A 25315-nucleotide genomic window follows, 5' to 3' on the forward strand; every position below is an offset into this window, starting at 1 on the left:
GTCTTGGCACCACTTTTCTGAGAACCGTATTCCTGAGAACCCTCTTTCTAAGAACCATCTTTCTGGAACCTTCTTGCTGAGCACCATCTTCTGAGAACCATCCATGTGACGATCTGTACGAGGACCACCTTTGTGGTTACCTCCTCGGGGCGCAAGCACCCTACTGCGCGATGCGGTCGGCCCGCTGTCGTTCAACCACCGCCTGCCATCCCGGCTGCTGCTTGATCTGGACCCTCTGATGTCGAATCTCGAGAGCCAGCCTGTCACCGTTCCAGCCGTCCGGGATCCCGGCCGTGGGAGGCGGCAGGCCCCCGAGCGCCGCGAGGGTGGCCCGGTCCTCGGCCAGCAGCCTCCGGAGCAGCGGCACCGTCTTGCGGCTGATGTGGGCGACGCTGGTTGAGAAGGCCTCCGGGTGGCCGGCGCGGTAGATGTCGTGGACCGAGCGGAGGTGGTCATGCACGTCGCTGGGTCGGTTCCCTCTGGTCCAGGTGCACTCGTAGCACGCCGCGCCGCCGTTGTGGCGGTGGATGGCCTGGTGGTGGCTTTTCATGACGTCCATGTTGGCCATCGAGAGGCCGCACCGGGTGCAGACAACCCGTCCGTTCGCCAGTGGGAGCGGTGTCATCTCCCATGGCCTGTGGATGGCAGAGTCAGTCTTGGTGCCATCGAATTGAGGTCGCCAGTTTGAGGGAGCTGGCTACTTACTCTCCTAGAGCCTCGACATCCGGGTTGGCGTCAAGGATGGCGTCAACGTCTCGGTAGTGGCTGGCGTATGCCGCCACTCTGCCCCTGTGGGCGCTGAAGTAGACCTCGTAGTCGGTCATTATGTCGAAAACGAACTGCGCGAGCTCCTGTGGGCTCATGTCGAACCTGTGCAGATCGTCAATTGAGCTGCTCTCGCTTCGTTGAAAAACAACAAGGACAAGTGCCTGAGACTTACCCGACCTCCCCCGAGAGTGCCCTATCGGCATTCCACCGGTTCGCGGCGTGGAAAACCGCGCACTCGGCGCGCTGGGCGTTGGTACGCAGGTCTTGGTAGTTGGGGACCGCGATGCTGAGGCGGTCGTAGCCCGCCTGGCCCTCGAGAAGGAGGATCGCCACCTCCCGACGGGTCTTGCGGGCATGGTGGTCGAAATTGGCCAGGGCCCGGTGCTGCTCGAGGTTGGCAGTAACCTCGTTGACGACGTGCTTGATGCGAAAAGAATCCATCGTCGCTGGTTGCTCGTTGTTATTGAGCGGTGGTGGCGCGTCGGTGAGAGGTTGAAGGTGCAGGGGCGAGGGGCCTGGCGTGGAGGCAGGACCCTCGACCTCGCCAGCTTCGATTTTTGGGCGAGGCCGAGGGAGCTCCCCTGTGGGAGCCTTGCCTCAGGGGGGCCTCTGCCCCTAGGAGCGCACGCAACCAACTCATTAATTGTTTACTCACTCTGCACTCTCCAGTGCATGGTGTCCACGATGCAGGCCACGCGAGTCTACTCTTAGATCTCGGTGATGAGCCTCTCGTGCCCCTCATCTGCCACGGCCGCGTCCTGGTCCAGCTTCTTGTCGATCTCGGAAACGAAGAATGCGTCCTCGCCGACCAGTTCTTGAGGAAGATAGGAGAGCTATCAGCATCCTCTGATGTGAGCCCCAATACTCCGACAGCGTGGGGTCGCCCTCCCACAGATCCAGGACGAGCATCTGGAACCTGGCCAAGCCAGCGCGGTGCATCTGAGCATAGTGCTCATCTGCATCGTAGCCGAGCTGGGCGCACATCTCTGGGCGCAGGGCACGCATTCTGTCGACGACCTTCTGCGGCACCTCCGTGCCCGGGTCGCCCGCGCCGTGGGACGCATAGAATGCATCTTGGGCGGCACTACCTCAGCAAGAATGGCTTGTCGTCTGACTTGGGTACGGCGGTACGAAGCTCCGTCATGAAGTCCAATTCTGCGGGCATCAGATTGTGGTATGCTGATGCTGGGCAGGGCTGTGGTGTGTCATATGTTCTGGCTGTTCGATGGTGAAGAGAACCCTGTGGTTCTGTACCGCCACTTGCTTGAAGGTACAAGCTAGGTCATCGAGAATGGCCAGCTGCGGCAATGATGTCGGCTCATCATGATCCGCCAGGTCCTTCTGGGCGAATGGCATCATGAGAGAATCCATCTCTCTGTGGTGTTCCTCCTCAAGTTTGGATCGCCTATCTGGGCGTAGAAGGTTACCGAGGGGAGGCTGACGTCGGTAGCTACGAACTCGCTCCCTCCGGAGCGGGCAGCACTATTTGTCGTTGTCCTCCTATGAATGGGGTCAGCTGGTCGTAAGAAAGGATCGTGGCTTTATCATGAATTCTTACTCAGGCTTCGGTGACCTTTGGCGCCATTTAGGTCTCCTCCGAGTCCACTCCTGGACAGCTAGCACGGATCCGGCATCAGCGACAGCATCAGGCAAATCGTGAGTGTCGTCATCGGAGTTGGGCTCATCGTCGACCCTGCGGTCGTTGGTTGGGCTAGATTTGTCGTTCTGAGAGGTGGGCCGCAATCTGGTACAGGCTGATATCTACCCGCAGCACTGACTGAACTATGTCAGTCAGCGTCTGGTAGTAGTTCAGCTGTCGGTCTTCCTGCCCGTGGACCTCATCTTTTGTGTTCGATATGGTGATAAAAGCAAGCCGGTAGGCAAGGAAGACCGATTTTGCCAGCAACTCGCGGCTACGGTCTTGTATACCACAAATTTCGTCCTCTGACGTGGCCATCAGGGCCTTGGCACCTCTGAGTCCGGCACATCCGGTGATGGATATCTTCGAAATGGCCAGGGCCAGTACACCAGTTGGAGGAAACGACGGTGGTGCTCAGACCACTTCCCATGCTGGCACTCGAACCGAGGCTGGTCAAGCCGAAAGAGCCCGAGTTGACGGAGCGATCGTCGATCGCCAGCGGATGCTTCTGCTCGATGGCATTGCCGTACCGCGCCGCAGTCCAACTTGTTATCCCATCTACATGTGGTCAGACTGGAAGGAGAAAACAAGAAAATACAGTTCTACTTACTTCATGTCGGAGCCAGATCTCCAGAGTGTGTCCTCAAGTTCATGCCCCTCTGGGCATTCATGGGAGCCGCCCGGGCGCCGGCGTGGACGATGTTGGTGAAGCCTCCGGTTTGCCTCGGGCGCACGGTCTTGATGGGCTTGTCGTAGTCATCCTGGAAATGGCTTGCTCTTGTAGAAACCGTGCGACTCGGAAAAGCCTCCAAAGTTCCGGATGATGGGGGTCAAAAACTCGTGCGCCAACTCTTGATGAACTGCTCGTCCATCCAAGAATGAAGCTCTCCTCTCCAGCCACCAAGGTTGATCTTGAAGTTGACGTTGTCGCCAGTCTGGTTCTGGTAAAGGGACTTGATGAACTGCTCGTCCATCCACGACTCAGTTTCGCCCATCCCCACCCTGGTGATAATTTTGTTAGGATCTGCCTTGGACTGTCAAGAAACGAAGAGACTTACCGAATGGTGCGGGCAGACTTGTTCGCAGAGTTCTGTCCAGCGGGGGGACCCTGCGAGGCAGGAGCGAGGGCTGAGGACGCCTCCGTGCCCATGCCTCCGCCGCTGATGGGAGTAGAGCCGCCGGGAAGGCCGTTGTTGTTCTGAGGGAACGACATCTCTGTAGATGTGAGCTTTTCTGACTGGGCAAATGCCGAGGGGAGTTGCCCGGTCAAGGCCTCCGCAATCAGAAGCGCTGACTCCAAGCCGGTCATCACCTAGAGGTCGGGACCTCTGTCCCTGTCAGGCCCCAGCCCAAGCCGGGTCTTGATGAGCTTATTGGCTTGACGAGTCGATCGGCGCCTGCTGCGACCTCCGCCCCAGTCGCCAGGGGACGCTGCATTCACCCGTTTTGACAATGCGGCGCACTACCAGCCGGTCCTCTGACCGGCGAAGACTCCGGGGTCATCTCCAGGACCAGGAATGGCGTTGCTGGGTAAAGGCGCAGGCGCCATCGGGGATCCACTTGTCGCACTAGATCTTCTCACGCCGGGCGGTCGCTGTAGCCTCAAAGGTCTCTGCTACTGGCGATGGTTGGACAACCGCGCAGCAGATTTTCTAATCCAGGGATTCGAACGGCGAGCGGACGTTGTCCGCCACGACTCTACCGCGGCGGTACACGGGTCTATGGGCATCAGCGTGGGTGGACACGAAGATGCAGCTTCTCGAGATAGACTTCAGCTACCTCGGTCTCGTCGAATACTTCCAAATCTTTGAGAGACTCTCGGCGAAGCATCCACTGCAAGGAGTCTGATTGCTCCTTGGTAAGCGACAGACCATGCTGGAGGTAGAGACACGAACCATGAGAAGCACAAGAGGTTTCTGCCGACGAGACTGACGGCGATGGTGCAAACAGGCCGTCCAAAATCGCAGCCGAACTACGCCAGTTGGAAGCTGAGAGACCACGAGGGATCGTTCGAGGAGGAGGCGCGATCCTCCGGAGGGGGCTCCTCTGAGCCACTCCCCGTACTGCTCGACATAGGGTCCCGCGCTGGGGGACAGCTTGCCCTGGCCAAAGGTCTGGAAATGATGCTCATCTGGAAGCTCAAAGTATCAGCAGCGTTGGCCAGTGCAACAGAGGTATTATGTTCAACTCACACATGGACACTGCGGGTGCATGTCCGTTGGGGATCCTGCGCCGGATTCTTTTGGAGCCAGATGTCCACTCGTCTCGGGGAAAGGATCTCACGACTTGGGGAGATCACTTCGGCCCTTCTTGACACCCTTGCTCTCCTGGTGTAGTCCCGGAGGAGCGATCTTGAGATTCCAAAAGAACTTCGGACCCCTCTGATGTCAGAGTTGATTAGCTGTCTGGATAGTCCTTTGCGAGCGCAAGAGCGACAACGAATTAGAAGGGTCGATATTACTTACCCCTCTGGAGGGCTAGTCTGGCCTAGGCTAGGCGCGCCTCTGTGCGCCTGGGCCGGCGCTCGATGCCGCCGAGGGTACCGACAGCGCGGCGTGCCTCCTGCTGATGGACCTAGCAAGATGCCTCGATAGTGATGCTGCTGGCAGTCTGTCGATGAAGAGCCCTTGTCAGTCAATGAAGACGCCGAATGCCGCAACGCCTAGCCCGTGCTATGCCTGGGGCAGAAGGAATCGAGAAACGGCAGGGCCACTGTGTGCCAAGTATAATCACAGTCTGGCAACTCCCGTCTCGCCTACTTGCAGCAAGCGAAATGGGATACCGAACCTGACAATACCTGGGGCCAGACAGCGGCGGCTAGCCAACGTTACCAACACTAGGTCCGTAGGTTGGAGGGGTGGAGACTTGTGTTTGATGCTCAGGCTGGAGGGCGTAACAAGGGTGATTGTGACGAGTGACTCGTGATGAAGCAATCGTAATAGGATGTTTCGTGAGAGAAAGGAGACTGATGGGAAGTGGTGCCACAGGAGGTGGGGTTTTGGAGGCTTCCAGATTGTACGCTTCGGATGAAAATCAGAAGAACAGAGCTGGACTTACATGGGTGATCTTCGATGGTGATCACAGCGACGGGTTCCGAAGAGCCTGCGGCTCAGATGGAATTGTCAGGGACAAGATCAATAGAGGTGATAGAATCCATGGAGGAACTGGGACGAATACGGAGATGCCGGGACTGGCAGTGGAGTGTCTTGGACAGAGGCTGGGGATGATTTGGCAAAAAACGAAATGACCGCTGGAAAGGACGGTGGGGGAAATGGTGGGAAAGATAGCTGGGCAGATAGCGAAGAAGAAAAGATTTCCGGTGCCTCAAAATTGTGGGTAGGGAGATGCTGCGGGAAAGATGGGAGGCTGTTGCTTTTGAGTGATGACGCGGTCTAGGAGGGTCAGGGCTGTAATGGAACTTACAAATCTTGCGATTTGAACAGGTGTTCCAGAAAAGCCTTCGAGACTACTACTCGAGAGCAGCCACAGGTATGCCGTCGGTGGCACAGCCACCGCGCTTTGTGAAGATGATCAGCAGACGAGTTACGCTGTGGCGAGCAGCGGTCTCAGGTAAGCTGTTGTTTGCTTGGAGCCCAGCAAGTAACGATGAAAGATGTCATAGACTTACCACGAAACATCCACCGGGAGCATGTCGACCGGCAGCGTGTGAACGGGAAGAAACTGTCCATCTAGACAGTAGCTGTCCGAGAACTTGAAGTAATTTCTATGATCGTTAGATTGTCGCACTCGCGGTCGCGGAAAACGCCTTTCTGGCGCTGAGTATTCGTCTGTTTGGGGATACTCCGAAGCACTAACGAGTGGTGGGATACTCATTCACTACCTGGAAGTATCCGAGGAGGATGTTTGGGTGCGAGAGCACGTGTTTCAAAGTGAAGTAGACTCGAAAAAGAGCTCGAGATCGAGAACCGCGACGACGAGGGGGCTATGACGGGGGCAGAACATGGTGCAGAGCGGGCTGATGATGCATCCACGATGATACCTGACTGACGTTCTCGTGCTCTGAAGCGAAGGAAGGGGTGGTATCGGCTAGCAGATGGTTGGAAGAAGAAGAATGGAGGGCGGTCGTGTTGAGGAAGAATGGACAGTTCGAAGATGACGGAGACGGATAGAAAGAAGGAAGATTCTTGACTTGCCTGTTGATGCAGCAACTGCAGAGATCTTGATTGGCCTGGAAGGAAGACCAGAGGAGCAGAGAACCAAGCCGCGAAGAGTAAACAACTTCGTTTCGAAGAAGCCAGCAGTTCCTTCTGATGCTGTGGCTTGGGCAGAAACGAGGCGTCGGTTGAGGTCAATGATGTAGGAAGACGGGAGAGGATACTTGCGCAACTAACCATCCAGAAGCTCCTGTGAGCAAGAGTGAGGTTCGGGGAAGGTTGAAAACGAAGGTCGCTAACGGAACGTGTTGCAATAAAAGGATGCAAATTGTGATGAAAAACAGAAGCTCGGCCAGTCAACTCAGACAGGGGCTAGTGCCGTGATCTGATTCGCCGGAAACTGGATGAATTTCCTCAGCAGACCGGGTGTTTCCAACAGTGTGTACTGCCCTGGAACCCGAAGGAATGTAGCGGATGCCAGCGATTAATTCCACAAATGTCAAACTTGATGCTACGGGGTAGAAAACGGGGTTGGAAGACAGCCGTTCTGATTGCTCTAGGAGTTCAAATGAGGGCAGGGCATCGAAGAGTTACATTTGTGGAGGATATCACGCATTGGCAGTGGCTCAGTAGTACCCGATATCACTAAGATTTAGCTCCTGAGCTCTCCCTGTTGTTCATATCACGCAATTGATCATTGCTGAGGGGGATGTTTGTGTAGATCATTCCTTTCCAAGGGAGCGGTCTTCTCAGAATGTTCCGACGCTCAGCCGGACTTGGCACGCATGGCCGTCATTCTTCCGGCCTTCTGCGTATCTGTCCACCTGCTCTTCCGATTGAACTTCTGCCGGGCCACCTCCTTCTGTTGTGCCTTCTGCTGTTCTTCAAGAGCCTTGGCCTGGGCTGCCTTCATCTTTTCGGCTTCGGCTTGGCGCCGTTCTTCTCCCTCGCACAGCTGACAAGGGTTGATCCTGGTGTAGCATTGCCGGGGATGTTTCTTGCAAATGAAGAGATGGTGGCCAAAGCAGGAGGCTGTGGGGGTCCTGCGGCATTGAGGACTGTGTGAAGTGACAGATTAGCATGTGTGGCCGCAGCGGGGTTGTCCTGGCATGGACCAGTCTTACCAGCGATGTCTGCCACCATTGGCGACGGAGGGCTTTGCTGGTTTCTTGTATTTATGTCCCATCCTGGCGTTCTGATCTAGTCTTATCAAATGCTGGGGGCACATAGCTGATGATGCTTGTTTCTTGTGTGTCGAGGTCTTGGCGATACAGTCTTCTGATACCCTGGATTTGCTGAGTGTCAGAACACGCTTGGCGATGGAAGAGGGGAGAGAAGAAACTTGTGTTGTGATTGGCAACGATTTGTATTAGAGACTGCAAGCCTTGATGTTCCAATGTGACGTGGCATCTTCACTGTTGTGAATGATGGAGAGGGGTTCAGGGCCATTGGCGACAAGATACAATAGCAACAATGTAGAATTGATGTCCGGGTTGTGTCCCAACAATCACTCCTAGAGGATCACTCGTAGCAAGCCCGGACTGTAGGTAATGCAAACGATATACTTTGTCTAGTCATATTCAGGCACCTCCGTGTGTGCTTCGGGTCCGGATTGTGTTCCAAGGTCTTTGAATAAACCGTTTGTTGTCTCAATGAATATCAGACTGTAGATAACAGCATTCCAGGGGCTAGCCCTACGGGTGACGTGAATTGTCGTTTGTGCTATGAATCGGGCCGTGCTCCAATGTTTACTTGATGTCAGGTCCACCTAAGTGAAGTCAGCCTCATACGACCAAGCATCGCAGTCAATCCGCAGTCTCCAATGCCACGAATCTACCTTGTACCTAACACAAGCCACCTTCTATACCCTCACTGTCAGAGGGAATATTCCATCGTGCTCAGAAGTACATCGACTCGAAGAAAATCAAAACAAACTCGAAATGGCCCCTCGCAAGAATACTGGATCTGGCAAGACCGCTGCCACTGCTCAGGCCTCTGGCGGTCGCAAGAAGTCCAAGTCTAGCTCGCCCCCCAAGACCCCTCCCCGACCGCGGGTGATGTGCCCTGGTTGCTCGACCGAGCTCGCTCTCCACAAGATGCTCTCCAATTCTGAGGCGTTCGTTTACTCCTCCATGACCGACATGAAGAAGCTCGGCATCGAGTGCAAGAATGAGTCCTGCGCCCTCTACATTGAGGGCGTAGGCGATGCCGACGAGAAGCTTCCCGTCGACCCTGTCATCGAGAAGTACGTCAATGATGCCAAGGTGGAGCGAGCTGCTATCAAGACGGAGAAGAAGGAGAAGAGAGAGCAGGAAAAGACCGAGAACAAGAAGAGGAAGCGAGATGAGAAGGAGGCCGAGTACGCCAAGTACGATCCTTTCTCCGGTGCCAAGGAGAAGGAGGCGGAAGAGGCCATTGAGCGGCAGAAGCAACAGGAGCGAGAGACGGAGAACATCGTCAAGAGCTGGAAGAAGATCCAGAAGGCGGCTGAGAAGCTTTCAAAGCTCGAGGACACCGTGATCGACTCCGTTGAGGAGTAGACAATCGTTGTCTTTCGAAGTTGTCACCAAGGTAAAGTGATCCTGGTCTGATCTCCCTTTTTCGTCGTCGACACAGGCTAACATGCAGTAAAAGAGACTTTAGAGCCCAGTTTTACCCCGGAAAATTGGCATCATCAACTCCAAACTCCCTACGAATGTTGTCCGTCACATCTCCCCAGAACCGGCGCAGTCACTGAAATGCACGCATGTTCGAGGCCAATGGCAAGAGGTGTCAACAACTCGGAGGGAATGTAATGCGGAACAATTGGCCGGCAGGGCAACCTGTATATGCAAGAGCCTTCGGCAACCGTAGTATAGTAGATACCTTAGAGGACTTGGCAACCGATCAAATGCTAATAGCTGCACATTGATGCTCAGTCGTGATCAACCAAGTCGTCATGGATGGTGATCGAAATGAGGATCAAAGAGCACGCCTTTCCATGCTAACAAAAGCATGCATTAGATCATCACATCAATTGAACATGCATGAAATCATAGAAAACTGGTTGCACAAGGACGAATGGAGTTTGAGCAGGTGTCGTGATTCCACCCCTCAGCCTTATCGGCGCTAGTTCTCTTATCGTCGTCGGCGGGGTTATTGGCAGTAGCCTTGTTAGTCGCGTTATCGTAGCCTTGCCGGCCGGCCCACCATGGCTCAATTCAGGTCAACATCAAGTCTCTGAACGCGGTCCGGCAGCCACTTCCATGCAAAAGTAATACATGCGTGCCTACCCACGCATCACTTACGACACAAATCCAGATTGCCAATCCATTTCAGTCCCGAGTTCCGGTAAGTCAAAAATATATCGGCCGAAGCTGGGTGGGAGAAGCTGATATCGATCCAGGTCCGTTGTGCAATGCCTCTTGTGCAATGCCACGCAAAGCAGACTCGTCGGGGCCCCATTCAGTCAGAAATACGATTGAGGCATCACGTCTACCGTTGTTGAAGCACAGTTGCCGCCGACCTGAGTCTCGGTCCACTATTTGCGCACCGAAATGCGAAATGAATCGGGCTCTGCCTGGGCAAAAAAATGGAAAAGGCTCGTCCGACGAGACTATTCTACTCGAGATGGCAGCTGACACCGCGCTGTTCATCGACCTGTCCAGGAAATTGGCCGAGAAGCTCGCTGTATCAAGCTCCGCGATACACTTCAGGATGGGCACAACGTTTCTGGCACGGGACCACGTCATGTTCCCATGGTGAGCGGGATGATCTCATCGATCTGCACGTTCAACAGGTGGTTACAGACTTCTCGATACTGCGAGCAAGCCACCGGGACGAACTGCCAAGCGAAGCGCGAAGATGGCTACAGCCCGTCCTAGGCGTGGCTCGCCAATGCATGCTTGACGCGCATGGAGCCAGTTTGACTGTGCATGCGGCCGCAGACATTGGCGAAAGGCATATGTTTCTGTATATTTGTGCTAACCACAATGTCTAGGCTTCTCTCTCAATTCAAGCTCTCATACAATATAGCGAGCCATTCCTATCGAGGAGCCGAACTGCCATCGAGAAGAGCGACAGGCCAAACCTATACCGCGGTGATAATGGGACGATTGGGGCATGAAGACTGGGCGGGAAGAGACCTCTGGAATTAGGGGGACACGAGCAAGAGGAGGATCTAAGCAAGAGGAGGATACAAGCAAGAGGAGGACACACGGAAGAGGAGGATACAAGCAAGGGGAGGATACAAGCATGAGGAGGATAAAAGCAAGAGGAGAGAAGAGAACATTATGCGCAACCGGAATGGCGACCCGACGCCAAAGACCCCGACTTTAGAAGAACGGAAGATACATCCAACAGGCCTGAAGTAGGTGCGTTGATGAAATCCGTCAGCTGCAAATGAGCTCGAGTGCCGTACGGCCCTTGACCACAAGCAACCCAATCGACGGGTCGTCGATAAAAGAACTGTAGGGGTGGGAGGGGACCAATAATCAAGCAGAGCTGCACACGGGTGCAGCTGCCATCCGTGGCACGATGTACCGTTGCCATGATAATCCCACGGCCGAACGGGACGACAAGGAAGGTTTTCGAGCATGTGCCTACCACGTGACCTGCCATCTACATGCGTGGGCATTTATCTGAATTACCTGCTCAAGGCTAAGTATCTTTTAATTTATTCCCTTTCCCTTTATCCGGCCGATTAGTGCCCAACTAACATGTGCTGTAGCGCGACTGATTGACCTTTACTCGCGTTCCCAGCTTTAGGGATAGACCATCTCAACGTTCCTCAACGCAACAATGCATCGCAGCGCCGAACCCTCGTACAGGTGGCTGCATAACCTACAGACACTCACCGGTACCAGCTACGATAGATCCTCTAAGAGTCTAATCGAGGTTGTCAGACGGAACAAGGGAAATACCGGCACACGCAAGTGCATATTGGGCGGAAAAGGATGTTGGGCATAGTGTGGCGTCTTGAGAAGTTCGTTCTGGGGATGAATATCAAGAGCTGGATATACATTTGGGCGAGTCGAGGAACACCTCAACAAAGCTGCCGACCGAGCCTCTCGAAGTCTTCCACCGGCTGTGCAGGCACATCGACCAGCGCACTAGATGAGCCTGTTGGTATGATGAAATCTTCTGGACCTCAACACCTGCGCGAAAGGTTGTGATGATGCACCAGGTATGTTGGCCAAGGCATTATTCTGTGCTAATTGGTGAGGCATCAGGCATGTATTTGTCTTCTCGGAATAGAGAAACCAATCGGCTGTGGGTGACTCCTGCTTTTCGCTTCGCCTGCCTCTTCTACGGCGCCAGCAGTCAAACATGATACCACGACGGGTCACGCCTGTACTTTTGCTAATGGCCGGCTGCTACGGACATAGAAACCACACTGCACTGAGCAATGGCTACTGCTTCAGGAGCATCGCTTCGCCAAAATCTGAATCAATAGATACCATTGTAGTCTCATCCCAAAGACCGGTCTCCGTCGGGGCATACTCAGCTCTCAGCGCCACTGACAGACATTCATCCAGAGCACGTCATATTTGTTGCCTGCTGAAGCATTGATTGACATAGAAGGCTACTTCTTTTGCCTCGTCCGAATTGTGAACATGGGCAAGTCATGCTCAATTATCGTGCATATTTGAGCTTCGCTGATAAGAAACAGGGAACAGTCGTTGGGCATGAGGAGCTCGAAAGTCCAGAACTTCCCGTCCAGCTCAGTGAGGTCCGGAATGACGGATGAGCAGGGTTCTCAACCAGTGACCGCTCAACCCTGACTCGGTCTATCTCCATGAATTGGGCAAGATGGGCAGCGCATCATCAAGGTACTCAGGGAAGCCCTTTGTCGGCTTGTTTATCGCGCCAGGGATCAGCCCCCGGCCATACGAGTCGTTCACCTAGCACATGATGCTTGGATTCCCTGCGCCAGTCATGGACCATGTGCTTCCGAGCCACGCGAGCTCCTGCTGCATTGAGCAGTCCTGGCTGTCCCTCAATTATGGCTGCAATGGCTGATGCCAGTGCTATTATCTGGTGAGACTTAGGGAAATTCTGGGAGTGTTTTATTTCCAGAGGCGCCACTCGAAAAGCCTCGAGTGCAGCTTGGGTATGTCGACCCCATCTCGGGCGAGTTCGTGGTGTGCCACAGTTGCCTTGGCACCACAATGACATAACCCCAACAAGCCATGGGTGAGCTATAGCAGGTCACGATGCTGTGAAGATTCGTTCATCTTTGCCTAAACAAACAAGCACGGCGGGTAGCACGGCTGCAGGGTGAAGCTGCCTTCGGAGAGCTGTCAAACAACTCCACGAGGCCGACGATCAGCGCGCAAAACCACGATGCACCTGACAGGCACAGCTCCTCGCATGATGTTGGCCCTGGATGCGGCCTATCAGCGGCGCAGTTCGGGACGAACCGAGAGGCAAATGAACCGGAGGTGTTCAAACACATTCTTGGGAGTTCCTAAGCTTAACGTTTAAAATAGTCATGCGCGAGCTGCGCCGACCAAGTGCAAGCATTTCAGTGGTGCCGGTGTTTACAAGATCACCCACGGGCGAGTCAAGCTCTATATTCCAAGGTGCTGGCCAAGAGGCCGTGGTCTCCAGCTGCTCGATCCATGTCATCTTATCGTATCCACACCTGGTCCATGTTTCCCCAGACGGCCGGGAATCCCACCGTCTGAAACAGGAGGGCTTCCACTGCACCGCCGTCCAGCACGCAAGGTCATGACTCGGACCCGCACCGCAGCGGCGGAGAAGCAAGGCTTGCCGTGTACAGTAGCCCACCTCATCTCCGAATTTAGATCTCTACCAGGCCCGTCATGCGCGTGATCGAACCGGTCTCTTGGAGCACACCGGCTCAAGCGTCGCTCGCGGCCACAAGCTTAAATACTCTTGGTTCAGCCCTCCAGGGCTGAGATCGGATGTCAAATAATCTGTTTCATGAGCTAACTTCCATTTTCGGATACCTTCCATTCTTTTCTCGTGTGTAGCCTGTGTGCTCTTTCGTCTCTCATTTTCATCCAAAGCAACCGCTCCCAAGAAGCTTTTTTTCCGGCCGGGAGCCCCCTGATACTTTCCGCCTCCAACCAGTCAGCTCTGCCTGCAACAGGAACATCCATTCTTCAACATGTACATCAAGCCTTTCGCCCTCCTGTCCCTCCTGGGCGCTGCCCAGGCTCTGGCGCCGCCAAAGATCCTTTCCCCCGACGACGTCATTGTTCCCAACGACGATGGCTCATACTCGATTATGAAGGATTACGAATATGGCATCCAGAAGTCAAAGAGGGAGATGCTGAACAAGAGGTCCAAGCACAGCCCTCCGACCGCTCCGTCGGATGTTGGTGCCCTTGAGAGGAGGTGTGAGGACACCACCGAGGTCCAGGTCCTCACGGACACCAACTTCAACAACTGGGATGTCGCCATGTCACCGGTCATCTCCAACACCGGCTCGAGCATGGCCATCATTGCTGTGTCCAAGGGCTACAGTATCTCCAACTCCGTCTCCGTACGTTGCCATGATCCATATCCCTCGCGTTGTCAAGACGTGCCGGCTAACCCCCTACAAATAGGTCACAGAGAGTTCCTCATACACAGTCATCCCCGAGATCCTGACAGTGTCCCTGTCCATCACCGTCTCCACAACTTGGACAACAGAGAACTCCCAGACCTTCTCCTTCTGGGTGCCGGCGGGCCAGCACGGCGTCGTCGTGAGCCAGCCCTACGTGCGCCGCGTCACGGGCAACCTCGTCACCGGGTGCTCCGACTCGCCCAAGCTCGAGCCCTTCACCGCGGACTCGTACTCCAGCCAGACCTACAGCGAGATGACCTGGGTCAAGGGCCCGATCATGCTTTGCAACGGCACCGAGTACCCCATTCCGTTCTGCAACGGAAACGGCGTCCACAAATAAACTGGATGCTGGCTGGCTGGCTGGCTGGGCGGTTGAAATGGGTTTGCTGCCGCGGAGCAGGAAGCGATGTCGGCTTGGATGAATTATGGCGGGAGTCTCGGCTACATGTGGAGCCTCTCCCTTTTTATACCTTCACGTGTAAATACTCATGATCTCAAATGTACATGATCTGCTTTATACGAACACGCCAGTCGTTGGTTCTTATGTCTGTTCCTTTCGTGATACTTAGAACCCTTCAAACGTTGCAACTACTGAAATACTGTGCTGAGCTTTCACATCGTATGATTCTAGTGCAAGCCTCATCAGATGGCAGCACAATTGTGTAGGTGATTCTCTGTGAAATAGAACACTGCACCTTATTTGGCCAGAATGCCCTGTGCCGAGTTTTGGTGTGCGCACACATTTCATCTCTCAGCACCCAGGAGGCGGACATCATACACACGGCTTTTGTGGCAAGAGGTCTTAGGGACCCAGTCTGTGGTCAGGCCTTCCATTAGTTTCAGCGACGCTATAAATGTCTCGTCTGCTGTGAAGGTGGAGGATGGTGGTTGATGGCTTCCATTACTATCAGCTCATCTTCTGGCCGGACTGAGTTGGCTGGATCCGGGGCCTTAGGCTGCTTCTCGATCTGTCAAAATAGACAGGCGGTCGTCGATGGGGTACTGGATGATTGGATTGATCATGGCTTCCGGACGTGTTCGCCGAAAGTTCGAACCACCCAGCAGGCGTTGCGGTAGAAGAATCCTTTAATCCTAGTTCCAGTCGGCGGTTCTACAAACATGGCCGTCACGGGGTCCTCATTTATTGTGAGCGTTTCACCACGGCAGTGATCTCGGCCGTAGACGAGCTTCAATTCACTGCGACTTTGACCATGAAACCAGTGATTCCGTTCTCCTTGACGCATCCCATCCGAAACTCTTCAGGCGACTCTGGAGGATCACCATACTGGTCCACCTGGGCAGGAGTTTGCTCAGGTGTTTTGACTTCTATCGGTGTTCCGCAAAGATCGTCTTTCCCTTCGTCCGACGCGTCGTGAATATTGTCTTGCTCTTCGGACTCGTTCTCTGGACTGGTAGTTGGTTTCCGTTTGGTGTTGGATGGCGCACGGGGACTTGGGAGCATGTCGAACCAAGTTGTGTCGTCGTACAACCAGGCCATCTTCTCCAACTTGGACTCATCATTTGCAAAAGGTCCCTCTGGACCTTCAGGCCCGGACTTGAGTTTAAAGCGGCACGCATCATTTCGGGATTCAGAATGATTCCTGTTATTCCACGCAAGCCTATCGTCTGTTCCCCTGGTGCTGGTAGCCAGTAGTGCAGGACCTTCGAGTCGTCAAACATCTTTACGGGCCCCTAGAACTGCATGATGGCTTCGGCGACACCTTTGAGCTTCATTATAACCTCGGAATGTGCGTCTCCTCGAGCAGGTCCTGTAAAATGTATCAGTAATCTTCACGTGTGCTGGTTGTCTTTGACCCTTCTTTGCATACCTCTGACTTGCCCTGGGGAATGCCGCGGACACCACTCCGGTCAAACCCATCCTCCTTGTCGACACTGTTTTGACCGATGTGATCCTCGTGGTGCTGGAAAAGCGCCAACGACGTGATGCCGTTCGGACCCCAGTACTCTGACAGCGTCGGGTCGCCTTCCCAGAGCCCCAGGTCGGGCAGCTGGAATCTGGCCAGGCCGGCACCGCGTCTCACCCATGGGCATCCTCTGATGCCCAAGTCTAGCTCCCCAGTCGATCACCTCTAGGTGTTTGGTTTGTCTGGTGTGTTTGAATTCGTTGTGGGCCGAGTGCGCTGTGTTGTCGACCTTGACCTGTCTCACTAAAGCCCAGTCGTGGACTTAGAAGAAAGTATCGTTAGCTTCAGTGATGAAGAGCACAGCTGCGGCTGACCACTTACCCTTGACCTCCTTGAGGGTATTTTCTGAAATGACACCAACATCCTTTGACCTTTTGGGCGTACAAGAGACAGTTTCTGTATTTGTGGCAAGGGGCGATTGGGTACTCGACTGTGTTGGGGAAAGCATGCAAGCCCAACGGCCTCAGTCGTCCATCATGCATCAAAGGGTTCTATGCTTAGAATGATAATGTCTTAACGGAAGTCGGTCTCCTCTGAGCTGTTGGTAATGTTGTGTTTTGTGCTTGTGTGTGAAGTAGGAAGATTGTTAGGAAAGGTGGATGGAAACTTGGTTGACAGGCAGCCCTTAAATACTTTTTTGGCCCACGACTACGGCTATCACAATAAAAGACACAGAGACAATCGCTCTTGATATAGCCAATCAGCGGCGTTCAACACAGTGACTGCTCAAGCAGATCCGACGGGGTTGCCAGTAGGAGATCGGACGTTGTCGCACGGAAGGCCGTATGAAAAGCGAGCTTCCAGAGTGCAGCATGAGGTTCTCGCCAAATATTGATTTGCTGTGGACCTGGGATATCGATTTCGGACATTCCGGTCCACTCGAGGACAGTCCACTTAGGATGACTATTGAAGACATTGCTACTGAGCCATCCCCAGTTGAGCTATCCCTGGACATACGCTATGGTCCAACCTGAATCACTGAATGATCAACAAGCTTATGGCGTTGATGCCCGATTGACCATGTTTGGTAGGCCCTGAGGCTGTCCTCCCATGCTCTCAGCAGGTTCTGCAGCCGCAAGACTTCTCTTTCAAGTATCCTGAATCTAGATGTCATGTCTACATCATTTCTTGTCAAAAGCCTGTGTGACATGGCTAATTAAATCAGTGTGAATCGTGAGACATTGCTTTGTAGGCACCCAATTCTACAATGCCCGTCTTCAGCAAGCCGAAGCGATAGGAATCCTTGCTCAAAACACCTGTAGAATGTGCTCATGCCCCAGAAGCCCTCGGCTTCCTGGGTCTACTACCATTCAGCTGGAATTAACGATAGAACCTAACACCTCAACCATCTCTTGCTGATAGACCGCTAATACCATGCAGCTGTGTGTTGCGAGTGGATGTTGCTGTCGCAATAAAGTGACTTCCAGCATGACTCTGGACAAGATAGCAATCCGGTACCCCAGAGGTCTGCAGAAAATGTATAGCCTGTCCTGTTGTCATCCAGGAGCACAAATCCTGCTTTGTCGTGTCCCCCAGACCGATACTACTGTCCTTTCTCAGTAGCAGACGGTGCTCCGTCCTCAAACCCCGATCTCCATCAGTATCAAGTCCTCCTCTGCCTGATTAAATAAGATCATCGTGGTGTAAAACCAGCGAGTCATGAAAGATAGTAAGGAATGAGTTACGAAGACATGTGGGCGAAGCTGTTGTAGGCTGTGTTGGGGGATGAAGTGCAGGAGGAACACGTTCGACCCTCAGAATACCTGGCCACATGACTACCGAACCGTCCCCAAACCACCAGGAATCGGTTCTTGCGTTTTGGCCGTGCTCTTTCATATGTGGTTCTACTTCTGGGAGCATCAATGCGCTGATTGTCTGGGCTAATTTGGTCTTCTAGGCTCGGGAGGACTTGGTCTCTGGAGCTCTGTAGGTTCTCATTTAGCTGTGTGGCTGCATCTTCGGGCGAGTATTTGTTCGAAGCTTTGGCCGTTTCTCCAGGAAGAGCTATACTGAAGTCTGGATGTCTTTCAGGAACATGTCAGTCACGCTTTTGCGAAAGTCAGCGAGAAGCAAAACAAAAACACCGCTTCACGAGTGCTTGTCACGGGGTGGCACGGGTCCGCGACCGACATGAGAGTCAATGATGCAGCTGCGTATAGGAACTTCCCCGGGTCTGATGAATGTTCATGTTCAGCACACAAGGGAGTGAAACACACAAAAGCAATCGCCGTTAATGACGCAAACGGTTCTGCTGAGAAGGTCTTCTTTTGATGACTGTTATCCAAGATCTGTTGTACACACCCTCGTCTCCAAAACCCAAAGTACACCTCTCCCAACCTCACCACCAGTGCCCGGCCCAGGGCCCTCTGGCCCTAAGAAGGGCGCAAACCGGGCCACCGCACTAGGATATCCCTGCATCTGATTGCTGGCCGTGGCGCCAGCATGGCGGTGGACGAACTGGACAAAGCCACAGCCCTTCCCGTGTGACTGAGGAGGCGGCATGGTCGGCGCTGCCGCTGCCTCCGGTGGCCCGGGTCGCAGAGGTAGGGCTGGCCTGGACAACAGCATCACCAACGTGGCCAGGGCCTGCGTCGAGGGCCGCAGGACGGTCGTCGATGGCGAGCAACCTCTGTTGCTTGATCTCCTTCTTCTTTCGCCACTCCCGATATCCGTGGAAGAGACCGGGGCTCCTCCTGGGTCTCGCGGTCGTGCGGCATCTCGTGCTTGTACTTGCAGCCCTGCTGGGTGAAGGCGCAAGATCCGTCATGGATCCACTTGTCGCAGTAGATCCGCCATCCCACCGATTGCCTGCGCGAACGAGCGCCGGGAGCCGCGGTAGGATATCCCTGCATCTGGTTGATCCCCATGGCGCCGGCATGGTGGTGGACGAGCTGGGCGAGGCCGCAGCCAGTCGCGTGGGGCTGCAGGCCGCCGCCGCCAGGGTTGTCGTAAGTTATCTCGCCGAATCCCTGGAAGAAAGAACGCAGCTCGTCCTCGGTCACGTAGCCCGACAGGCCGCCGACGAAGACGGTTGTGTCGTTCGGATCAGTGAACTGGTTCATGGGGGCTTGGCCCATACCAGCACAGCCCGTCGTCGGTGAGGTGGCTCCTATGAGCCGACCACCCTCACTGCTGGACCTTCGCCAGTCTAAGGCGCGGTGTGCCTGGCTGGCAGTGACCACTACCTCAGTGACGGTGGGTGGCGGCACCGCCAAGAGTGGCTGGGTGCGGGCAGTAAAGATGACGGTGGAGGACGGCACCGCCAGGAGTTCAAATGTCGAGGTGATCTTGAGAAGGCCTGATCTGGCGTAAAGGTCTTGCCAGTGCCGGGAAGAGGCCGCGGCCAACCGAGCTCAACAACATGGCTTTCCTTTCCACACGGGGACCCCACCGTAAAATGCTGTCGAGGTGTCCTGCTGTCGCAGGCCTCTCTAGGCCGGGTTACAGGCTCCTCACCAGTCTGCTTTGCAACAGAGAGGCAAGCAACCCTCTGGTTCCGCTTACGCTTCTGGAGTGGAGTGGCAGCATCGAACAGGCCCATGCGGGGATCTCGAGAGGTGAGAGGTGAGAGCGGCCCTCTGGCCGCTCGTTGAGCCCAGCGAAGATGTACGATGTTGTACATTATTGTACATTGTGCAGTGTACACTGTTGTACAGGCCGGGACAGGAGGCCGGCACCGGCATGCGTGATCCTCTGGTCACGGGGACGCCGTCCCTGGTGTTGCAGCCCTATGGCCGCTTAGGCGATCCTCTGATCGCCAAGTGGCAGGCATTGCAGTGCCATAGAAGTCAAGACCGTAATTTGAAAGGTGGGTTGTGGCTTTGGTGGGGCACTATAGCCTTGCGGTGGCTGTGGCTTGCTTCAGGCCGGTGTAAGTCGTTGGTGTAATTCGAATTGTATCGGAGCTGGAGAATGGAGGCTACCACGATTGGCCACACAACAGGCTTGTCTTGCGAAATTGGCGCCTGTACCTTTGCTTGTCAGCGGGGTAAACATTGCGGGGTAGGGAAAGTGCAACCCTTTGTAATTTCATACAGGAGGGCTGAACTGACCTTGATTGTGGGAGTTAGGACTTGGGAGCGATTGTGCAAGCAAGGAGAGATCCGATCTTGGCAGGAAACTGTGCTCACCCGTCAAGGAATTGGTCACACAGGCGCGTGAAGAATCGTCGAGGCCATTGTATAGACCAGCCTGATTGGCATAGTCAGCATCGCATCGATTCGGGTTGAGTACATTCCTTGGGGCAAAGGGGCTGTTGACTGTAAACTCACATGTTGTCTTCACCACCATACCTTGTCTGATGGCAAAGGGAAGAGCCACTCTTCTTTGTCAAGACTCGATGCCTTTGAAGCCTGTACCAGTACTGGACAGGAAGCCAATCTAGGCATGTACGACTGAGTGAACGGTCCTGCAGGCAACTGTGTGAAGGCAGTTAGAAAGGGCATCGGAGTTGATGCCTTCTGTGGTTGAGGGATCTTACCTCAGTTACAGTGCTTGCAGCTGTCTTCTTGGGTCCTGTTTGTGCGAAGAAGAGGCGAGATGTGGCGCGTTGCTGTCTTCTTCTCACTGTCGTCAATACAGATTGTGGGATTGGCTCAAGTGTGAAGAGGTCTTTGGCAAGGGGCGACTGTGGGGAACAAGCCTTGCGAAGCCTGGGAATAATTGTGGCAAGTGCAGGATGTACTTACCATGATGACAGTCTTTGATACAAATTCCTTTTTGAGAGTGTTCAGAAGACTGGTTGAGAAGACTGGTTGAGAGAATGGGTAGAGAGAGGGTGGAGAGGGTCGCAGGTTGGTGACTGAAGGAAACAGCTTCTGTTATTTTGCTGTTGACTGTTGAGTAGGCAAAGCAGATCCGGATAATAGAAGTTCCTGGTGTACCCCGCGCGCACAAAAGACGGCCCTATATAATTGTGCAGCTTGTCCATGGCTTTCGATCTGTTTCCACAGAGATGGGACGAAGTCATTAGGGGACGAGGGAATTACGAATGTGCAGGGCAGTAGTTATCCTCGTCGACTCGCAAATACACTGTGACGTCATATGAAGCTAGCTGGGTCGTTTGACGGGTTCCGTTGGGGTTCATTGTCAGCCCTATCACCGGACAGCTTTTTGATCATGTTCTCAAGCACCAATAACGGCAGGAACAGTACAAGCTCCCATTTTAGGTTCCTGGTGAGTCTATCCCTGGAAGATCCAGCTCCGGGCTGTGCTGATTGAAGGTTCGATTCTCGGCCTGAAAGAGCAGTTACATACTAGTACCAGACCGCTGGCCTCGAAGACGACGGGGCATTGAGAAAGGTATGGCCGGGCCGCTGGTGGAGGGCATGCCAGATGCCACCGAGGCTGCCTCGAGACCGTCCAGCCTTCCGTGCAATGATCCGCTAGAGCAAAGTCTTCCTCATCTAGTCATTGTCTTCTCTCCCGAAACGATAGTTCAGGAATGTTTGGGTATGCTGACATTGAGACAAGCAGGTATTTTTGATTTACCTCCGTATGGTTCTCTCCCCAGCGCGATAGAATTACTGCCGACTTTCACAAGCAATACCGGCGGAACGCTCGATATGTATTCATGCTCTTACAAAGAGTATCTATCGAGACCACAGAACCTGACCCACGTTATCCTCACGCCGACTTCCACATAGATATTCTATGGATGCCACCGGCTCCCACCAGTCTCCAATGAAAATGCCTGGCGGAAGAAAGAATCTGCGTGTGTTCAGTAATTGGACGGGGTAAAGGGATGGCCTTTGCGCGAGCCGCGAATAAAAGAAATCAATGCTGGGCTCCTTCGCTGTCCTGTGTCTCGACCTAGACGAAGCCACCGCCAGCTCTACTCCAGCGTCCCACAGATTACTAAGATCTACCAGTGTAGGGGCTGTGGTATGTCAGGCAAAACGGGGGATCTCCAGTGGACTTCGGTCTGGGCTTTCGTTTTAAGGGCCTGTACGAGGATTGAGTGGCTTACGGTCCCGGTGTAGAGCCCTGGAACAGATGGAAGATCTTTTCGGTGACGCGGGATGGGGACAGTCATAAGCATCCAGATTATGCTACGAAACCAGGACACGATACTTTGAAAATGGAATTACGCAGGTAGCCTGCTGGATGAATACATACATATCTTCAAAATTACATGTGCGATTGGAGAATTTGCCCTCATCCGGAGCCAACTATGTTCCGCCGCCTAGTGCCCATCCTCGTGTGCCGATGACCAAGGTGCTTCAGCATATTCGAAGTAGGTACAATCCTGTATTCGATGCTGTGACGAAAACGCACCTTGGGCCACCTACTGCCTTGCTGGTCCACTACGTAAGGCCCTGGAGGCGATCCAATGGTCTTCGGCTCGCAGGAACCCCCGGAATACGTCACCGGCCACTCCATACGTACACGTTCTGGGGACGACACTAAAGTAATTCTGGGCCCCAATGCCAAAGCCTGACGGGATTCTACAACCATTCCTGTAGCGAATCTAATGGTACTATCTCGACGAAAAGCCGTTCCCCCTTCCCGGCTTCTTTCCTTCTTCGCAAGTATACCTGATCTTTCCACTCGAAAGAGAATATGAAAATACGTCATCTGTCTATGTCAGCCCCTTTCTTGACACACATTCGTCCTCATTCGTCTTCCTGAACAATTCTCAGGGCTTCTTTTTCTCATAATGAGTCCTGATGCCCACTCATGAATTATCGGGACAAGCGTGATCTCCAATGTCCCTTCCGCCCTTGACCGTCATTCTACGGTGGGATAGTAGCCGCCCACGACGATTCGGTAGGCCCATCCGACCTTTCGTCGCTGGATTCATCCTCATAATCCGGATCTTCCTTGCTGTCGTCATCGTCGTAATCTGGCTCCTCGTCGCTGGAATCGCCGTCTTTCTCCGGCTCCGAGGAGGGAACCAAAGTCATGTTGCTGGACGTGTTTGACTCCTGGCGACCTGTGGGGCGTTTGAAGAAACCCATTGGCGGCACAGTGCCATCAGCCCCGATGGTGTTTTGACTCTTTGGCTGGGGTGCAGTCGGGAGGTCTGAAATGCTCCTTGCATCCTGGGCTTGAGCTGCAGGGGCTCCAGTGCCGGATCCAGCGCCCTTGCCGTCTGAGCCGAACAGCTGGTTCACGCGATCCTGAACTCGCGGGGTCATCTTCAGCGTGACCAATCCCGGACGGAGCTGTCGGCGCTGCATGTCGAGCATTGCCGTCTTCTCCTCCTCGAAGTTCCGCACACGCTCTCGGAGAAAGTTGACCCGCATGGCGAGGATCTCTTCGGATGTTGCGACCACTCGATGTTGTTCGGCCTGCTTATCCATTATCGCCTTTACACCAGCCAGGTAGCCTTCCATTCGCTCCATCGCCTCGCTTCTACTTTCAGGTGCATCGTGGGACACCCCGTGATGGTGCTTTCGGAAGGTTGTGGGGCGAAGGTGACTCTGCTCAACGAGATCGGGCTGAGCTCTTGGATGTTTGCCCAGGGTCGTTGCCAATTCTAGGTTGGGATCTCTCATTGAAGCAAAACTTGCGGAGGGGACTGATCCCTGGCTGGCTCCGGCCGCCTCCGCCAGACTCAACGGGGAGGGATCTCGGCTGTCATCGACACTGGTGGGTTTGTCCAGCGGCGCCAGGTATGAGGCCTTCGCCTTCCTCCTGGAAGACTTGCGAACATCCTTTGATGATGGCCCGGAGACATCAATGTGCTTTACCGAGGCCTCAGGTTGCTGCACGGGCTTGTGCGACTGGGAGACCGTCGCCGTTGCGCTGACTGGTGCGTCTCCAGCTGGGCGAGATGACGAGGCGCAGCTGAGCTGGATCAAGCCCAACGCAGCGGTATGCTTGTCACTTATAGTGGGCTCGCCTTCCATCGTTGGAGTGGGGATGTCATCGCGACTTGGTCCAGCCTTCTTTCCTCCCCGACCGCTGCTGGCTCTGCCACCACCCTGGGACTCAGTCGCTCCCCGGCCTCTGCCACGGCCTTCTCGAGAGATTGCCGAGGGTACGGGGATGGGTGGAGCAGCGGGAGCAGCCCTGCCTTCAGAGTGGATTTGAGGAACCGAGGACGACGGACCATGAGTCCCGTCGATCACAGGCGATGGCGAGGCCTCTTGGCGGGGGCTAGTCGGTGGTTCGGCAACCATGGAGCTGCTTGATTCTGGGGAGTCGGATGAGCTTGGCTTTCCAGGCGCAGGACTAGGCTCCAAAGGGGGCGCAACCTGGGACAACATTTCTTGGAATCGCTTGACGGCTACCTAAGCCTCACGGGCAAAATCCATCGCAGTTGTGTTGCCCTTGCCGGGGGCAGCCCACTTCGTCTGGGGCAAGAAGCTCTTTGTAAACAGAAGAAGGCATCTCTTGATAGCCACCGCCGGGAACTTCAGGAAGTGCGGATCGGACTGGGCGAGGGAAGTCCTGATCTCGTCGAAGATTTGGCTGGGAATGTTTTCGATCCCGTTCTCACGGAGCATCCTCTCGCCGTTTGGGAGGCGCCATTGGAAGAACGATGTGCTGGCAGTGAAGACGGATCGGAGCCGTCGCGCGCTCTTTCGCATGTCGTTTGTGAGGGTGATCTTTCTTCCCATGATCTGGATGGGCTCCAACATGATGAAGACCTCGGGGTCTGCATCCATGTCCACTGTAGTTTGACATCCCTCGAGTTGCTTGAATCCGGGGATTCGAAGGCTGTCGTTGGCTAGGCGGACCGATATGTCACCGGACTGCTTGAGCAGATGTATAGCTTGGTTGACCATTATATCGAGTGTCTGCAACCAATGCCCAAAAGAGAGTTAGAATTTCTGGACTTTTCAAGATCGACAGGAAGTGACGATTTACACACCTTTTGAAGATTTGGAGAACTCGATGATCTGTTGCAGGAGAAGGGTGGTTGATTCAACTGGAGTAGTCGGCAAGGGAACAAAGAGGTGGTAGATGGGTACTGAGTTGGACTGGAGTTTATTTAGAGGAGTGCAAAGTCAACAGCTCGCAGATTCTTGAAGATGATGTTGAGGTGTTTAAGATTTGAAACACAGATGGGTTTGATCCTGAGGTTTTATATTTTGGAGTCGATGGTGGGAAACGATCATCTGATGCTGGCAAGTGAAGTTGAGGACAAACAAGAGTGACGCTATCATAGGCCCCTACCCTGGGAATGGCAGCAGTGAGTACTGTCATTCCTGCCTCACAAAATTGGCTGGTTGCATCAATCGCCCGTATTTGGTCGCTCCAAATTCACAGGCAACTCGTGGTGAAATATAGCTTTAACTAGACTCCGTGGTCCTTGTTGTTTGTTTTCATCACGAAGTGAAATGACTCTAGGTATGTGTCCATA

The 25315-nt window shown here is 54.2% G+C and overlaps 9 protein-coding genes across 9 annotated transcripts; 3 read left to right on the forward strand and 6 right to left on the reverse strand.

The window, feature by feature from the left end:
- Positions 1 to 160: 160 nt before the first annotated feature.
- Positions 161 to 1442, reverse strand: INS49_007734 (uncharacterized protein; the record flags this gene model as incomplete). Its single annotated transcript, XM_043168482.1, has 4 exons — positions 161 to 635; positions 706 to 870; positions 941 to 1349; positions 1424 to 1442. The coding sequence occupies 4 exons, from the start codon at positions 1440 to 1442 to the stop codon at positions 161 to 163; spliced, it is 1068 nt and encodes a 355-aa protein (XP_043026162.1).
- A 33-nt stretch (positions 1443 to 1475) lies between these two features.
- INS49_007735 (uncharacterized protein) lies at positions 1476 to 4620 on the reverse strand (the record flags this gene model as incomplete). Its single annotated transcript, XM_043168483.1, has 11 exons — positions 1476 to 1601; positions 1672 to 1841; positions 2043 to 2109; positions 2196 to 2268; positions 2327 to 2479; positions 2547 to 2770; positions 3106 to 3182; positions 3258 to 3409; positions 3466 to 3719; positions 4405 to 4538; positions 4602 to 4620. The coding sequence occupies 11 exons, from the start codon at positions 4618 to 4620 to the stop codon at positions 1476 to 1478; spliced, it is 1449 nt and encodes a 482-aa protein (XP_043026163.1).
- A 2668-nt stretch (positions 4621 to 7288) lies between these two features.
- INS49_007736 (uncharacterized protein) lies at positions 7289 to 7708 on the reverse strand (the record flags this gene model as incomplete). The annotated part of the gene is made up of 2 exons (XM_043168484.1): positions 7289 to 7580; positions 7647 to 7708. 2 exons carry the CDS (start codon positions 7706 to 7708, stop codon positions 7289 to 7291), a joined length of 354 nt encoding a protein of 117 aa, XP_043026164.1.
- A 754-nt stretch (positions 7709 to 8462) lies between these two features.
- Positions 8463 to 9062, forward strand: INS49_007737 (uncharacterized protein; the record flags this gene model as incomplete). Its single annotated transcript, XM_043168485.1, has 1 exon — positions 8463 to 9062. The coding sequence occupies one exon, from the start codon at positions 8463 to 8465 to the stop codon at positions 9060 to 9062; it is 600 nt and encodes a 199-aa protein (XP_043026165.1).
- Positions 9063 to 10131: 1069 nt separating this feature from the next.
- Positions 10132 to 10385, forward strand: INS49_007738 (uncharacterized protein; the record flags this gene model as incomplete). Its single annotated transcript, XM_043168486.1, has 2 exons — positions 10132 to 10262; positions 10301 to 10385. The coding sequence occupies 2 exons, from the start codon at positions 10132 to 10134 to the stop codon at positions 10383 to 10385; spliced, it is 216 nt and encodes a 71-aa protein (XP_043026166.1).
- Positions 10386 to 13636: 3251 nt separating this feature from the next.
- On the forward strand, positions 13637 to 14417 carry INS49_007739 (uncharacterized protein; the record flags this gene model as incomplete). Its single annotated transcript, XM_043168487.1, has 2 exons — positions 13637 to 14014; positions 14079 to 14417. 2 exons carry the CDS (start codon positions 13637 to 13639, stop codon positions 14415 to 14417), a joined length of 717 nt encoding a protein of 238 aa, XP_043026167.1.
- Positions 14418 to 15266: 849 nt separating this feature from the next.
- On the reverse strand, positions 15267 to 15575 carry INS49_007740 (uncharacterized protein; the record flags this gene model as incomplete). The annotated part of the gene is made up of 1 exon (XM_043168488.1): positions 15267 to 15575. The coding sequence occupies one exon, from the start codon at positions 15573 to 15575 to the stop codon at positions 15267 to 15269; it is 309 nt and encodes a 102-aa protein (XP_043026168.1).
- A 235-nt stretch (positions 15576 to 15810) lies between these two features.
- Positions 15811 to 19624, reverse strand: INS49_007741 (uncharacterized protein; the record flags this gene model as incomplete). The annotated part of the gene is made up of 7 exons (XM_043168489.1): positions 15811 to 15846; positions 15907 to 16061; positions 16120 to 16263; positions 16324 to 16432; positions 18461 to 18695; positions 18733 to 19300; positions 19507 to 19624. The coding sequence occupies 7 exons, from the start codon at positions 19622 to 19624 to the stop codon at positions 15811 to 15813; spliced, it is 1365 nt and encodes a 454-aa protein (XP_043026169.1).
- A 3112-nt stretch (positions 19625 to 22736) lies between these two features.
- INS49_007742 (uncharacterized protein) lies at positions 22737 to 24737 on the reverse strand (the record flags this gene model as incomplete). Its single annotated transcript, XM_043168490.1, has 2 exons — positions 22737 to 24142; positions 24251 to 24737. The coding sequence occupies 2 exons, from the start codon at positions 24735 to 24737 to the stop codon at positions 22737 to 22739; spliced, it is 1893 nt and encodes a 630-aa protein (XP_043026170.1).
- Between the last annotated feature and the right edge of the window lie 578 nt (positions 24738 to 25315).

Source organism: Diaporthe citri, assembly GCF_014595645.1.
Source record: "Diaporthe citri strain NFHF-8-4 chromosome Unknown scaffold_3, whole genome shotgun sequence".
Lineage (NCBI taxonomy): Eukaryota > Fungi > Ascomycota > Sordariomycetes > Diaporthales > Diaporthaceae > Diaporthe > Diaporthe citri.